Below are 16,840 nucleotides of genomic sequence, written 5' to 3'. Positions count from 1 at the left end.
GGAGTGCCGCACTGTCAGAGGGTCAGTACTGAGGGAGTGCCGCACTGTCAGAGGGTCAGTACTGAGGGAGTGCCGCACTGTCAGAGGGTCAGTACTGAGGGAGTGCCGCACTGTCAGAGGGTCAGTACTGAGGGAGTGCCGCACTGTCAGAGGGTCAGTACTGAGGGAGTGCCGCACTGTCAGAGGGTCAGTACTGAGGGAGTGCTGCACTGTCAGAGGGTCAGTGCTGAGGGAGTGCCGCACTGTCAGAGGGTCAGTACTGAGGGAGTGCCGCACTGTCAGAGGGTCAGTACTGAGGGAGTGCCGCACTGTCAGAGGGTCAGTGCTGAGGGAGCGCGGCACTGTCAGAGGGTCAGTGTTGAGGGAGTGCTGCACTGTCAGAGGGTCAGTGCTGAGGGAGTGCTGCACTGTCAGAGGGTCAGTGTTGAGGGAGTGCTGCACTGTCAGAGGGTCAGTGCTGAGGGAGTGCTGCACTGTCAGAGGGTCAGTACTGAGGGAGTGCTGCACTGTCAGAGGGTCAGTGCTGAGGGAGTGCTGCACTGTCAGAGGGTCAGTGCTGAGGGAGTGCCGCACTGTCAGAGGGTCAGTGCTGAGGGAGCGCGGCACTGTCAGAGGGTCAGTGCTGAGGGAGTGCTGCACTGTCAGAGGGTCAGTGCTGAGGGAGTGCTGCACTGTCAGAGGGTCAGTACTGAGGGAGTGCCGCACTGTCAGAGGGTCAGTACTGAGGGAGTGCCGCACTGTCAGAGGGTCAGTACTGAGGGAGTGCTGCACTGTCAGAGGGTCAGTACTGAGGGAGTGCTGCACTGTCAGAGGGTCAATATTGAGGGGGTGATTTGCGAACACAACTTTACAAACATTACATTTCTTCTTATGCCTGTATTTAATGAAAGCATCAACAGGAAGAATGAAGAGTTTCACGTGGCCATTTCTCTGATTTCATTCACGAGGAACAGTAATAAAGGGGAGAATGGCTGGGTATGAAACGTGGAGGTGTGTGAGTGTCATCTCCATTCTCTCTACAGCCAGATTATCCTGTAAGATTATTCTATTTATATTAACGCTGTGCTAGCAACTGTCTCGTTATTGACGGCAGTGAGGATCTATCATCCCCGGCTTCACTCCAAACAATATCCTAAAAATAAACTGTCGTCTGCCTCAGGGTAACAACAGTAAACACCTGATGATATTCCCACAGAATTCGGCCTGATTCAGGTACAGCCTCCCATCTTTCCATTCCTTCGGGAAGGTTGCCAGTTCCTGCTGGGCAAAATCTCAAGTCACCAACTGGGCGTCCGATGAGATTGGCACAAAGGACAGAGTAACTTCCCGGTTCCCCAGCCACAGATTTGGAGACTGGGAATGCTGTGGGGGAGGGGGTGGGGAAGGGGTGGGGGAGGGGGTGGGGAAGGGGGTGGGGAAGGGGGTGGGGAAGGGGGTGGGGAAGGGGGTGGGGAAGGGGGTGGGGAAGGGGGTGGGGTGGTACCCCAATAATGCACTGCGGGATCCTTCATGAAGTTCCCACATAAGGGTTTACTTGGCACCTTTCCAGAAGGATTAACTTCCTCTGGATGATTGTGCTGGGCTGGGAACTATCCAACAAGGTACTGTACGTACACCGCCGTCCGGCCTGAGTCAGGAAGGGCAGGCGAGACAGATACTGGAGAGCTTTCGGACAGGCAGTGAGTATGGATTGGAAATCCAACGCTGATTGCCACTCCGAGGAGGTTATGTCCCAGGATCAAGAAATTCACTCCCAAAATCAGGCAGATCCCAGCTTTTCTAATAAATGTGTAAATGTTAGTTACAAAGCTGCTGACAGTTCCATTGTATCCCCCCGCTGGAGTGAGTGTGTGGGCAATGCCACCAGCCTCGCTGAATGCTCTCTCTCTCCCTCAGCCAGCACTCTGTGTAAATAATGGGAAATTCCACCCTATATCCCTGAAACTGAAAACTAGTCTCAGTAATGATGACCATGAAACACTAATTAACCATCAATAAAATCTCACCTGGTTCACTCAAGGACAAGGGAGGGAATCTATGCGTGGAGCCAGAGGAAATGGACAGGGTATTAAATGAGTACTTTGTGTCAGTATTCAGCAAAGAGAAGGACTTGGTGGATGATGAGTCTGGGAAAGGATGTGTAGATAGTTTGAGTCATGTTGAGATCAAAAAGGAGGAGGTATTGAGGTTGTTGAGAAACACTAAGATAGACAAGTCCCCAGAGCCTGATGGGATATACCCCAGAATACTGAGAGAGGCAAGGGAGGAAATTACTGGGGCCTTGAGAGAAATCTTTGTATCCTCACTGGCTACAGGGGAAAGACAATGGGGTTCACTCCTAACTGCCCTCTGAAATGGTCCAGCAAGGCACTCAGTTCAAGGCTCTGACAAAGGGTCACCCTGACTCGAAACGTTGGCTCTATCCTCTCTCCACAGATGCTGCCAGACCTGCTGAGATTTTCCAGCATTTTCTGTTTTTGTTTCAGATTCCAGCATCTACAGTAATTTGCCTTCAATTCAGTTCAAGGGATGGGACACACACAGTAGATATTGCCAACATCGCAGGAAATTTGGCATGTCTCACCAGCTTTACAGATGCACCATAGAAAGCATTCTTTCTGGTTGTATATCACAGCTTGGTGTGGGCTCCTGCTCTGTCCAAGACTGCAAGGAACTACAAAAGGTCATGAATGCAGCCCAATCCATCACGCAAACCAGCCTCCCATCCATTGACTCTGTCTACACTTCCTGTGGCCTCGGCAAAGCAGCCAACATAATTAAGGACCCCACGCACCCCGGACATTCTCTCTTCCACCTTCTTCCGTCGGGAAGAGTCTCAGGTCACGTACCAACCAACTCAAGAGCAGCCTCTTCCCTGCTGCCATCAGACTTTGAATGGACTTACTTCACATTCAGTTGATCTTTCTCTACACCCTAGCTATGACTGTAACACTACATTCTGCACTCTCTCCTTTCCTTCTCTATGAACGGTATGCTTTGTCTGTATAGCGCGCAAGAAACAATACTTTTCACTGTATGTTAATACATGTGACAATAATAAAGCAAATCAAATCAAATCATCCCATGAAAGAATAAATTAGAATCATGAATGAGAATTAAATCCTAGAAATGTTTGGAAAAGTTCTAAGAGATTGTTACCCTTCATTACCATGACTTCCTGAAGTGGTGCTCGAGGTAGAAACTTGGATAAATATTCAAACACTGTAACCGACAGGTTTATGAGCTAGAAAGCGAGATTGGAATGAATAGCTCTATCTCAGCCATGACTGACACAATGGGCCGAATGGCCTCTTTCAGTAACATGGGTTCTATCAACATAAGACAGTAACTCATAAATACAATGGGAAATTCAGGAGAAACCTCTTTACTGAGGGAATGGTGAGAATGTGGAACTTAGCAACTCACGCTTGCCCCAAAATCGGAAAATCCCCCCCTCCCCACCCCCGCCCCGCCCCCCGAGGTAAATGGACCTGAATGGTTCCCCCACCACCCCCCCCCCCCCCACCACCACCCCCCCCCCCCCACCACCACCCCCCCCCCCCCCCCCCCCCCCCCCACCACCCCCCCCCCCCCCCCCCCCCCCCCCCACCTCCCCCATTGCCTACTCCAATTCCTATGGCGGACAGGAGCAGAGAACTCCCCCCAGGGAGTGGGTGAAGGGAATCGCTGAGTATTTCATGTATTTATAGATGTTTGGTAATTGTGTTCATTTTTCTACAGGTGGGGCTGACTATGGGTAAATCGGAATCACGGTAAAGAACTGTGAAAGTGTTTATTAAATCTTAGCAACGTGTCCTCGAGAAACAAAAAAAGTTCCAGTTTTCACCGACCCACCCACTCACTGAGAATCATTGGCTGAGTGCAGAGAGGATGAGGTAACTGAGAAGTAATTTTTCACAATAAACTTTAATGAAGGTACCACATCTGCCATTGAGCTAAATAATTGCTATTAAAAAACCCAGAACGCAGCGAAATGAGATCTTGAATCTTCACGTTTATCACAGCTGCGGGGAGATTTGTTTGAAAGCTGACTAGTAACGAGGAGACATATTTTAGCGCAGCGGGTTGTTGTGATCTGGAATGTGCTGCCTGAAAGGGCGGTGGAAGCAGATTCAATAATAACTTTCAAAAGGCAATTGGAGAGATAATTGAAGGGGAAAGATTTGCAGAGATACAGGGAAAGAGCGGGGGGAGTGGGACTAATTGGCTTGTTCATAGAGCCAGCACAGGCACGATGGGCCGAACAGCCTCCCACTGTGCTATAAAATTCTCTGATTCTAAGATTATGACAGAGATGTGAAGTGTTTTCATTCTCCTGCAGTGGTTGTTGACGGGGGGTTTGGCATTAGTTGCTGTCGGACCACATCCTCAACAACATTGCTGGGGGTCAGGTATCGGCCGAGACCAGGTGAGAATAGCAGATTTCCTTCCCAAAAAGCACATTAGCCAATCAGATGGGTTGCACAATTCACAGATTCATGGTCACAAATTTCATGGAACCTGTTTTTTAATTTCCAAATTCTTTTCAAGACTGAATTGAAATTCCTTGTCTTCTTGTGTTGGGTTTTGAACTTACAGACATACCAACACAAGAATTAGGATCAGTAATAGGCCATCCAGCCCCTCGAGCCTGCTCCATCTTTCAATAAGATTCTGGCTGATCGGATTGTGACCTCAACTTCAAATTCTCGCCAACCCTGGTATTAGCTCCCTCGTCCCTCAGGAATCGATCTAATTCCAGCTTAAAATAGTCATTAGCCGTGTCTCCAACATTCTCTGGGGAAGAATTTCTCAGGGAGAAAAGAACTTCTCATCTCTGTCTGAAATGGGAGGCCCCTTATTTGTGAACTGCATCCCCTGGTTCCAGTCTCTCCCCGGCTGGGGTCACACACCCTTTCTGCATCCACCCTGTCAAGTCCCCTCACAACCTTATATGTTTCAATACAATCACCTCTCAATCTTCTAAACTCCAATGGTTCCAGGCCCAACCTGTTCAATCTTTCCTTACAGATTCTTTTAATAGTTCACAAGTCAGCTTACGTTAACACTGCAATGAAGTTATTGTGAAAATCCCTCAGTCACCACACTCCGGCGCCTGTTCGGGTACACTGAGGGAGAATTTAGTACGGCCAATGCACCCTAACCAGGACTGTGGGAGGAAACCGGAGCATCCGGAGGAAACCCACACAGACACAGGGAGAACGTGCAAACTCCACATAGACAATGACTCAAGCCAGGAATTGAACCCGGGTCCCTGGTGCTGTGAGGCAGCAGTGTTAACCACTGTGCCACCGTGCCGCCCAGGATAACGCCCTGATCCCAGTTATCAGTTGAATGTAACTTTTCTGAACTGTTTCTAATACATCTATATCCTTTCTTAAATAAGGAGACTAAAACTGTACACTGTATTCCAGATGTGGTCTCATCAATGCCTTGTACAACAGCAGTAAAACATGCCAACTTTTATATTCTATCCGTCTTGCAATATTTGATTTAGGGCGGTATGGTGGCACAGTAGTTAGCACTGCTGCCTCACAGCGCCAGTGAACTGGGTTCGATTCCAGTCTTGGGTCACTGTCTGTGTGAAGTTTGCATGTTCTCCGGGTGCTCCGGTTTCCTCCCACAGTCTGAAAGACGTGCTGGTTAGGGTGCATTCACCCGAACAGGCCCCAGGCTGTGGCGACTAGGGGTATTTCACCGTAACTTCATTGCAGTGTTAATGTAAGCCTTATTTATAACTAATAAATAAACTTTAACTTTACTTTACTTTTGATTTGATTTAAATTTGATTTAATTTATTATTGTCACGTGTTAGTATACAGTGAAAAGTATTGTTTCTTCCACGCTATGCAGACAAAGCATCCCATACATAGAGAAGGAGAGAGTGCAGAATGTGGTGTTACAGTCATAGCTAGGGTGTAGAGAAAGATCAACTTAATGCAAGAAAAGTCCATTCAAAAGTCTAATGGCAGCAGGAAAGAAGCTGTTCTTGAGTCGGTTGGTACGTGTCCTCAGACTTTTGTATATTTTTCCCGATGGAAGAAGGTGGAAGAGAGAATGTCTGGGGTGCTTGGGGTCCTTAATTATGCTGGCTGCTTTGCCGAGGCAGCGGGAAGTGTAGACAGAGTCAATGGATGGGAGGCTGGTTTGCCTGATGGACTGGACTTCATTCAAAACCTTTTATAGTTTCTTGCGGTCTTGGGCAGAGCAGGAGCCAGAGCCAATAAACACCAACATTTAATTTGCCTTCCTCATCACTGCTGCACCTGCATACCAACGTTTCCTGATTGATGGACCAGGACACCCAGATTCCTCTGTACCTCAGAGTTCTGAAATCTCTCTCTATTTAAATAATTTGCTGCTTTTCTATTCTTCCTGCCAAAGTGGACAAATTCAAATTTTCCCACATTATGCTCCACCTGACAATCTTTTGCGCACTCACTTAACTTATTATTGGTTCATTTACATAGCTACGAGAACATAGGTACATGTGACTTTGGAGCAGGGTTAGGCCATTTGGCCCATCAGGCTTGTTCTGGAATTCAATAAAATCATGACTGACCTGATTGTGGCCACAGCTCCACCTTCCTGTTCAATCACATTCACCCCCCCCCCCCCGACCCCCCGACTCCCCGTTCACCCACTTGTCAATCTATTTAACTCTGCCCTGGCTGTAGACCCGGGGCCTCCACAGCTTTCTGAGGGTGAGAATTCTACTAATTAACAACCGCCTGGGAGAAAAAAACTCACCTGGGCTTTAAAAACTGACCAGCAGCTGACAATACTGCACAAAGCAATGCAGCTCAAACACGATGAGTAAACACTGTAGTGCCAAGTAACATGATCAGGCAGCCGTGAATCACAATGGTGATTTATTGAAGGATAGTTTAAACTATATACAGACAAGCTCAATATAGATACAGGTCCAGTTCCACTGACACCCGGTCTCACACTGCAGGCTCCTCCTACCGAGACATGCACTCCAACAGCCGATAGGCAGCCATTCGCATGCTTCTTTCTGATGGGCCCCAGGAGGGTCATGTGACCCATAAACAACCACCCCTTAAAGGGACCACGCGGATGTATGAGAAATAGGAGGATAAGGCAAGAAACTACAAAAGGTCGTGAATGTAGCCCAATCCATCACGCAAGCCAGCCTCCCATCCATTGACTCAGTCTACACTTCCCGCTGCCTCGGCAAAGCAGCCAGCATAATTAAGGACCCTACGCACCTCGGACATTCTCTCTTCCACCTTATTCCATCAGAAAAAAGATACAAAGTCTGAGGCCACGTACCGACCGACTCAAGAACAGCGTCTCCCCTGCTGCTGTCAGGCTTTTGAATGGACTTACCTTGCATTAAGTTGATCTTTCTCTGCACCCTAGCTATGACTGTAACATTACATTCTGCACTCTCTCCTTTCCTTCTCTATGAACTAATTCTGTATTGCGTGCAAGAATCAACACTTTTTACTGCATGTTAATACATGTGACAATATCTATGTGTGAATGCACAGAGTAAATAAGCTTGAGGAGTTATAGATGCAGATTGCAATGTGGAAATGTGATGTTGTGATGGTAACAGAGTCCTGGCTCAAGGAGGGACAGGACTGAGTGTTAAATATTCTGGGCATGAACAGAGCTGGGCTGGTTAGACTGGAACCAGAGGCTGGTGGGAAAAACTAGCGAGCAATGGGCTACCTTCCAAACAGGAATGATTTGGACACGGTCAGGGGATCACAAACAAATCCACAGCTCCCTGCATGATAAAAAGAGATTGAAATTCAGGTAAAGAAGAAAGAGTTGCTTATCACAAAATTCAGAACCAAGAGGAACACAGAAGGTTCCGGGGGAAGGTGAAGACGTGAATCAGAGAGGCAAAGAGAGATTGAGAAAAGACTGGTAGCTCACTAAAGGGCAACCCCAAAGTCCTTTCTGGGCAAATAAATAGTAAAAGGGTGGGTAACAGGAGGAGATATTGGATAAACTATTGGTACATAAAGATCACAAGACATCAGGATCAGGTGAAATACATCCAAGGATAGCGAAGGAAGTGAGAGTGGAAATTGCAGGGGTGCTGGCCATCATCTTCCAGTCTGTTCTGGAGGCAGAGGAAGTGCCAGAAGACTGGAGAATAGGAAACATGATGCTCTTGTTCCAAGTTATAGTCAGGTTAACATCAGTGGACATGATTTATTTAGATTTCCAGAAGGCCTTTGACAAGGTGCCGCACAGGAGACTGGTAAATAAGTTAAGTGCCCATAGTGTTAAGGGTAAGATCCTGGCATGGATAGAGGATTGGCTGACTGGCAGAAGGCAGAGAGTGGGGATAAAGGGGTCTTTCTCAGGATGGCAGCTGGTGACTAGTGGTGTGCCTCAGGGGTCAGTGCTGGGACCACAACTTTCCACAATATACATTAACGATTTGGAGGAAGGAACTGAAGACACTGTTGCTAAGTTTGCAGATGATACAACAATATGTAGAGGGACAGGTAGTATTGAGGAAGCAGGGGGGCTGCAGAAGGACTTGGACAGGTTAGGAGAGTGGGCAAAGAAGTTGCAGATAGAATACAATGTGGAAAAGTGTGAGGTTATGCACTTTGGAAGGAGGAATGGAGGCAGAGACTATTTTCTAAATGGGGAAATGCTTAGGAAATCAGAAGCACAAAGGAACTTGGGAGTCCTTGTTCAAAATTCTCTTAAGGTTAACGTGCAGGTTCAGCCAGCAGTTAGGAAGGCAAATGCAATGTTAGCATTCATGTCGAGAGGGCTAGAATACAAGAGCAGGGATGTACTTCTGAGGCTCTGGTCAGACCCCATTCGGAATACTGTGAGCAGTTTTGGGCCCCATATCTAAGGAAGAATGTGCTGGCCTTGGAAAGGGTCCAGAGGAGGTTCACAAGAATGATCCCTGGAATGAAGAGCTTGTCGGATGAGGAACGGTTGAGGATTCTGGGTCTGTACTCGTTGGAGTTTAGAAGGATGAGGGGGGATCTTATTGAAATTTACAGGATACTGCGAGGCCTGGATAGAGTGGACGTGGAGAGGATGTTTCCACTAGTAGGAAAAACTAGAACCAGAGGGCACAACCTTAGGCTAAAGGGACGATCCTTTAAAACAGAGATGAGGAGGAATTTCTTCAGCCAGAGGGTGGTAGATCTGTGGAACTCATTGTCACAGAAGACTGTGGAGGCAGGTCATTGAGTGTCTTTAAGACAGAGATAGATAGGTTCTTGATTAATAAGGGGATCAGAGGTTTTGGGGGAAAGGCGGGAGAATAGGGATGAGAAAAATATCAGCCATGATTGAATGGCGGAGCAGAATCGATGGGCCAAGTGGCCTAATTCTGCTCCTATGTCTTATGGTCTTAGTGGTGGGGAAGCTTCTAGAAACAATTATTCTGGATAGAATTAGTCGTCACGTGGAAAAATGTGGGCTGACTAGGAATAGCCAGCATGGGTTTCTAAAGGTAACAGAGAGGATCGATGAGGGTAATGCTGTTGATGTGGTGTACATGGACTTTCAGAAGGCATTCGATACAATGCCACACAACAGACTTGTAAGAAAAGTTACAGTCTATGGAATAAAAGGGACAAGTAGCAATGTGGGTATAAAACTAATGAGGAATAGAAAGCAGAGAGTAATGGTCAGTGGATATTTTTCAGGCTGGAGGCAGGTTTGTTGTGTAATTCCCCAGGGGTCGGTATTGGGAGCCTTGCTTTTCCTGATATAGATTAACAATCTCGATCTTGATGTGCAGGGGACGGTTTCAAAGTTTGTGGATGACACAAAACTTGGAAGTATTGTAAACTGAAGACTATAGTGTAGAACTTAAAAAGGACAGAGACAAGTTGATGGAGTGGCAGATAGGCGGCAGATGGAGTTTAATGTGGAGAAGTGCGAGGTGATGCATTTTGGGAGGAAGAACATGGAGTGACAATATAAAATAAGGGGTGAAAGGGTACAGGAGCAGAGGGAGCTGGGTGTAAATGAATATAGATCTTTGAAGGTTGCAGGACAGGCGGAGAGAACAATTCAAGCATATAGTATTCTGGGCTTTATTAATCGGGTTATAAAGTACAAGAGCAAGGAGGTTATACTGAACTTAGCCAAGACACCAGTTAGACCTCAGCTGGAATATTGTGTACAGCTCTGGGCGCCACACTAGAGGAAGGATGTGAACACATTGGAGAGAGTGCAGAAGAGGTTTACAAGAATGGTTCCAGGGATGAGAAACTTCAGTTATGAGGATAGATTGGAGAGGTTGGGACTGTTCTCCTTGGAGAGAGGAGAGGCTAAGAGGAGATTTGATAGAGACGTTCAAAACCATGGGGGGTCTGGACAGGGTAGATCGGGAGAAACTGTTCCTGCTCGTGAAAGAATCGAGAACGAGAGGACACAGATTTAAAGTGATTTACAAAAGAAGCAAGCGTGATGTGAGAAAAAAAATTTCACCCAGCGAGTGGTTGGGGTCTGGAATGTTCTGCCTGGAAGTGTGGTGGAGGCAGCTTCAATTGAGACATTCAAGAGAGCAGTAGATGATTATTGGAATAGAAACAATATGCAGGGGTGCGGGGGAAAGGTGCTCAATTGGAGAGCCGGTGCAGACACAATGGGCCAAATGGCCTCCTGCACTGTAAGAATTCTATGGTTCTGTGAAGACTGAATCTAAACACTCTCAATTCTACATCGATACTGTTGTTATATTGACATAAAGGCAGCAACCACTCAGAGGAGATTAGGTAAACAAGTTGTGGTTTCATTAATTTAAGCTCGGCACACAAGAACAGCTATAAATAGAGCACATTTTACACCTGCAAATCTTGGATTTAACCTTTTCCTGGGAGTGATCACCAGCTCAATAATTCGGTTTGTTAGCTGTGTGTGTGAGCAGTCACAGTGCGTGTCCTTTCCCCTGCACCCCCTGCTGCAGCGATCCCTGGATTCTGTGCCTGGGGTCAATGTGACATGAACTCTAACTGATGGATATGGAAATTTAATCTGATTCTGAACCAATTTTCCAATCCAGTCGATAGTGGTGATTAACACTGCAATGAAGTTATGCTTGGTATGGCTCCTGTTCTGCTCAAGACCGCAAGGCACTACAAAAGTTTGTGAATGTAGCCCAATCCATCAGGCAAACCAGCCTCCCATCCATTGACTCTGTCTATACTTCCCGCTGCCTCGGCAAAGCAGCCAGCATAATTAAGGACCCTACACACCCCGGACATTCTCTCTTCCACCTTCTTCCTTCGGGAAAAAGATACAAAAGTCTGAGGTCACGTACCAACCAACTCAAGAACAGCTTCTTCCCTGCTGCTGTCAGACTATTGAATGGACCTACCTCGCATTAAGTTGATCGTTCTCTACACCCTAGCTATGACTGTAACACTACATTCTGCACTCTCTCGTTTCCTTCTCTATGAACGGTATGCTTTGTCTGTATAGCGCGCGAGAAACAGTACTTTTCACTGTATGTTAATACATGTATTATCTTGTACACCTCTAATAGAGGTGTACAAGATTATGAAGGGGATAGATAGGGTGAACGGTGGGAAGCTTTTTCCCAGATCAGAAGTGACGTTCACGAGGGGTCACGGGCTCAAGGTGAGAGGGGCGAAGTATAACTCAGATATTAGAGGGATGTTTTTTACACAGAGGGTGGTGGGGGCCTGGAATGCGCTGCCAAGTAGGGTGGTGGAGGCAGGCACGCTGACATTGTTTAAGACTTACCTGGATAGTCACATGAGCAGCCTGGGAATGGAGGGATACAAACGATTGGTCTAGTTGGACCAATGAGCGGCACAGGCTTGGAGGGCCGAAGGGCCTGTTTCCTGTGCTGTACTGTTCTTTGTTCTTTGTATGTGACAATAATAAATCGGGTAAGATTAAGGAGAATCCCAAGGCTTTCTACAAATATGTCAAGAGTAAAAGGATGAGATGTGAAGGCATAGGACCCTTAAAAGGTGAAGGGGGAAAAGTTTGTGCGGAACCGTTAGAAATGGCGGAGGTGCTTAATGAATACTTTACCTCGGTATTCACGGTGGAAAGGGATCTGGGTGGTTGTACTGCTGGTTTGCGGTGGACAGAAAGGATCGAGCATGTGGACATAAAGAAAGAGGATGTGTTGGAACTATTGAATGGCATCAAGGTTGGTAAGTCGCCGGGACCGGATGGGATGTACCCCAGGTTACTGTGGGAGGCGAGGGAGGAGATTGCGGAGCCTTTGGCGATGATCTTTGCATCGTCGATGGAGACGGGAGAGGTTCCGGAGGATTGGAGGATTGCAGATGTGGTCCCTATATTCAAGAAAGGGAACAGGGACAGCCCGGGAAATTACCGACCGGTGAGTCTAACCTCAGTGGTTGGTAAGTTGATGGAGAGGATCCTGAGAGACAGGATTTATGATCATCTAGAGAAGTTTAGTATGATCAAAAGTAGTCAGCACGGCTTTGTCAAGGGCAGGTCGTGCCTTACGAGCCTGGTTGAGTTCTTTGAAAATGTGACCAAACACATTGACGAAGGAAGAGCGGTGGATGTGGTCGATATGGACTTCAGCAAGGCGTTCGATAAGGTCCCCCATGCAAGACTTCTTGAGAAAGTGAGAGGGCATGGGATCCAAGGGGCTGTTGCCTTGTGGATCCAGAACTGGCTTGCCTGCAGAAGGCAGAGAGTGGCTGTGGAGGGGTCTTTCTCTGCATGGAGGTCAGTGACCAGTGGAGTGCCCCAGGGATCTGTTCTGGGACCCTTGCTGTTTGTCATTTTCATAAATGACCTGGATGAGGAAGTGGAGGGATGGGTTGGTAAGTTTGCTGACGACACCAAGGTAGGTGGTGTTGTGGATAGTTTGGAGGGATGTCAGAAGTTGCAGCGAGACATAGATAGAATGCAAGACTGGGCGGAGAAGTGGCAGATGGACTTCAACCCGGATAAGTGCGTAGTGATCCATTTTGGCAGATCCAATGGGATGAAGCAGCAGTATAATATGAAGGGTACCATTCTTAGCAGTGTAGAGGATCAGAAGGACCTTGGGGTCCGGGTCCATAGGACTCTTAAATCGGCCTCGCAGGTGGAGGATGCGGTCAAGAAGGCGTACTAGCCTTCATTAATCGAGGGATTGAGTTTAGGAGTCGGGAGATAATGCTGCAGCTTTATAGGACCCTGGTTAGACCCCACTTGGAGTACTGCGCGCAGTTCTGGTCACCTCATTACAGGAAAGATGTTGAAGCCATTGAAAGGGTGCAGAGGAGATTTACAAGGATGTTGCCTGGATTTGGGGGCATGCCTTATGAGGATCGGTTGAGGGAGCTTGGTCTCTTCTCCCTGGAGAGACGAAGGATGAGAGGTGACCTGATAGAGGTTTACAAGATGTTGAGAGGTCTGGATAGGGTGGACTCTCAGAGGCTATTTCCAAGGGCTGAAATGGTTGCTACGAGAGGACACAGGTTTAAGGTGCTGGGGGGTAGGTACAGAGGAGATGTCAGGGGTAAGTTTTTCACTCAGAGGGTGGTGGGTGAGTGGAATCGGCTGACGTCGGTGGTGGTGGAGGCAAACTCGTTGGGGTCTTTTAAGAGACTTCTGGATGAGTACATGGGATTTAATGGGATTGAGGGCTATAGATAGGCCTAGAGGTAGGGATATGATCGGCGCAACTTGTGGGCCGAAGGGCCTGTTTGTGCTGTGGCTTTCTATGTTCTATGTTCTATGTTCTATGTAAATCAAATCAAATCAAAGTTACTGTGAAAATCCCCTAGTCGCCACACTCTGGCGCCTGTTCGGGTAACACGGAGGGAGAATTTAGCACGGCCAATGCACCCTAACCTGCACAACTTTAGAGTGTGGGAGGAAACCGGAGCACCCGGAGGAAACCCACGCAGACACGGGGAGAACGTGCAAACTCCACACAGACAGTGACCCAAGCCGGGAATCGAACCCGGGTCCCTGGTGCTGTGACACAGCAGTGCTAACCACTGTGTCACCGTGCCGCCCACACGTACATTTAGGTACAGGCTAACCTCCTGTACAGTTAGATACAATGTGTACTGATGCTGTAAGATTGTGTTGGAGTTACTCACCGGTTATGAATTGGTCCTTTGAATGTTGGGTCGAATCTCCGTGGCTCCCCTGAAACATAGAGGGACAGAAATTAGATTCATTCATAAAATTCATCAACCAAACTCAGAGAATCATACAGCACTGACAGAGGCCATTCAGCCCATTGTGCCCATGCTGGCCCTTTGAAGGAGCTATTCAATGAGTCTCACTCCTTTTTCTCTTTTCCCACAGCCCCGCAAATTATTCCTTTTAAATTATTTATCCAATTCAAGACGAGGGTCAGAAAATCATCTCCGCTTTTTGCTGGGAGCACATAATCCTGAATCATCTTTCTAACCCTGAGCATGAAGATCCTGTCCCCTGTTTCATCTCACACCTCAAGACCTCCCTTCTGTCTCCTTGCTGTCGGTTCCAGATCATTCTAGAACGTTATGGGCCGCTGCTTAGACCTCAGCAGGAGTATTGTGGGCAATTCTGGGCATTGCACTGATGTAATGAAGTACAAAGTCCAGGGGAGATTTACTAGGGTGTGATCAGGGATCAGAGTCTGCTCTGTTTGGAAGGGGGAAGATTAATGGGAGCTTTCAGGATGTTAGGATTCTGATGGAGTTGAAAGAGAGAAATGATGGTCTGTGGTGCGTGCGACAATAAACTTGAGATCATGGGTTCAAAATAACCAACAAAGGGGAGATGAGGAGAAATATTTCCACTCAGAGAATTGTTGGGATCTGGAATACTTGAGCTGAGGAGATGGTGGAAGCAGATTCCATCAGTAATTGTAAAAGGGAGTGTCGGGAAGCAGAGGCAGTTTTATGTAATCTATCTTTGTATTGTTGGGGATTAGAAATAGGCAGAGATTTACGTAGAAACATAGAAACCCGGCAGTGCAGAAAAAGGCCATTCGGTCCATCGAGTCCGCTCCGACAACAATCCCACCCCAGGTCCCACCCCCACACATCTACTCCGCTACTCCCTCTCTCCTACACATCCCGGGACACTATGGGCAATTTAGCACGGCCAATCAACCTAATCTGCACATCTTTGGACTGTAGGAGGAAACCAGAGCATCCGGAGGAAAACCACGCAGATATGGGGAGAACATGCAAACTCCACACAGTCACCCAAGCCAGGAATCAAACCCAGGTCCCTGGAGCTGTGAGGCAGCAGTGCTAACCACTGTGCTACCGTGCCGCCCAAAATTTAAGTTTGTTTAATTTAATGTTTCTGTGTCGGGGTTAAAATTTTAGTTAGATTCACATTAAACAAAGGTGCTTACGCACACGGGGATTTTAATTTCATTTCAAATTGTGTCTGCACTGTGATTTCAGAGTTTATGATATGAAAAACAAACAGAGCTTAGAGAAGGATTGAGTTGTTGCTTAGTAACCATGGGTCACCTTTAAGTTAGAAAGACAGTTTGACTTTCATTTTAATTGGACCCAGTAAAAGCTTCATAGCTCGGCAGGAAACAGCTCTCATAATTACATCAAGAACAAAAACAGGGCAAAGGAGTAATGGGAAGAAGGCAAGTCCCAGAAACTAAAGAATTAAAAGAGAAGTCCCAGAACAAAGAACAAAAAGAACAAAGAACAGTACAGCACAGGAAACAGGCCCTTCGGCCCTCCAAGCCTGTGCCGCTCCTTGGTCCAACTAGACCAATCGTTTGTATCCCTCCATTCCCAGGCTGCTCATGTGACTATCCAGGTAAGTCTTAAACGATGTCAGCGTGCCTGCCTCCACCACCCTACTTGGCAGCGCATTCCAGGCCCCCACCACCCTCTGTGTAAAAAACGTCCCTCTGATGTCTGAGTTATACTTCGCCCCTCTCAGCTTGAGCCCGTGACCCCTCGTGATCGTCACCTCCGACCTGGGAAAAAGCTTCCCACTGTTCACCCTATCTATACCCTTCATAATCTTGTATACCTCTATTAGATCTCCCCTCATTCTCCGTCTTTCCAAGGAGAACAACCCCAGTCTACCCAATCTCTCCTCATAGCTAAGACCCTCCATACCAGGCAACATCCTGGTAAACCTTCTCTGCACTCTCTCCAATGCCTCCACGTCCTTCTGGTAGTGCGGCGACCAGAACTGGACGCAGTACTCCAAATGTGGCCTAACCAGCGTTCTATACAGCTGCATCATCAGACTCCAGCTTTTATACTCTATACCCCGTCCTATAAAGGCAAGCATACCATATGCCTTCTTCACCACCTTCTCCACCTGTGTTGCCACCTTCAAGGATTTGTGGACTTGCACACCGAGGTCCTCTGTGTTTCTATACTCCTGATGACTCTGCCATTTATTGTATAACTCCTCCCGACATTATTTCTTCCAAAATGCATCACTTCGCATTTATCCGGATTAAATTCCATCTGCCACCTCTCCGCCCAATTTTCCAGCCTATCTATATCCTGCTGTATTGCCCGACAATGCTCTTCGCTATCCGCAATTCCAGCCATCTTCGTGTCATCCGCAAACTTGCTGATTACACCAGTTACACCTTCTTCCAAATCATTTATATATATCACAAATAGCAGAGGTCCCAGTACAGAGCCCTGCGGAACACCACTGGTCACAGACCTCCAGCCGGAAAAAGACCCTTCGACCACTCCCTCTGTCTCCTACTGCCAAGCCAGTTCTCCACCCATCTAGCCACTTCTCCTTGTATCCCATGAGACTTAACCTTCTTAACCAACCTGCCATGTGGGACTTTGTCAAATGCCTTACTGAAATCCATATAGACGACATCCACGGCCCTTCCTTC

The 16,840-nt window shown here is 47.4% G+C and overlaps 1 protein-coding gene across 3 annotated transcripts in view; it reads right to left on the bottom strand.

Moving 5' to 3' along the window:
- The window catches only part of LOC144497586 (choline transporter-like protein 5), a 317,203-nt gene that overhangs the window by 150,213 nt on the left and 150,150 nt on the right, over positions 1 to 16,840 (bottom strand). For all 3 annotated transcript variants that reach the window (XM_078219025.1, XM_078219026.1, XM_078219027.1), the window contains exon 2: positions 14,097 to 14,145. In XM_078219025.1, the coding sequence (XP_078075151.1) occupies positions 14,097 to 14,145 (49 nt within the window). The remainder of the gene's footprint in view (positions 1 to 14,096; positions 14,146 to 16,840) is intronic.

This window comes from Mustelus asterias, chromosome 8, assembly GCF_964213995.1.
Source record: "Mustelus asterias chromosome 8, sMusAst1.hap1.1, whole genome shotgun sequence".
NCBI lineage: Eukaryota > Metazoa > Chordata > Chondrichthyes > Carcharhiniformes > Triakidae > Mustelus > Mustelus asterias.
The sequence above is the reverse complement of the archived record's forward strand: the minus strand, read 5'-3'. Positions and strand labels throughout refer to the sequence as shown.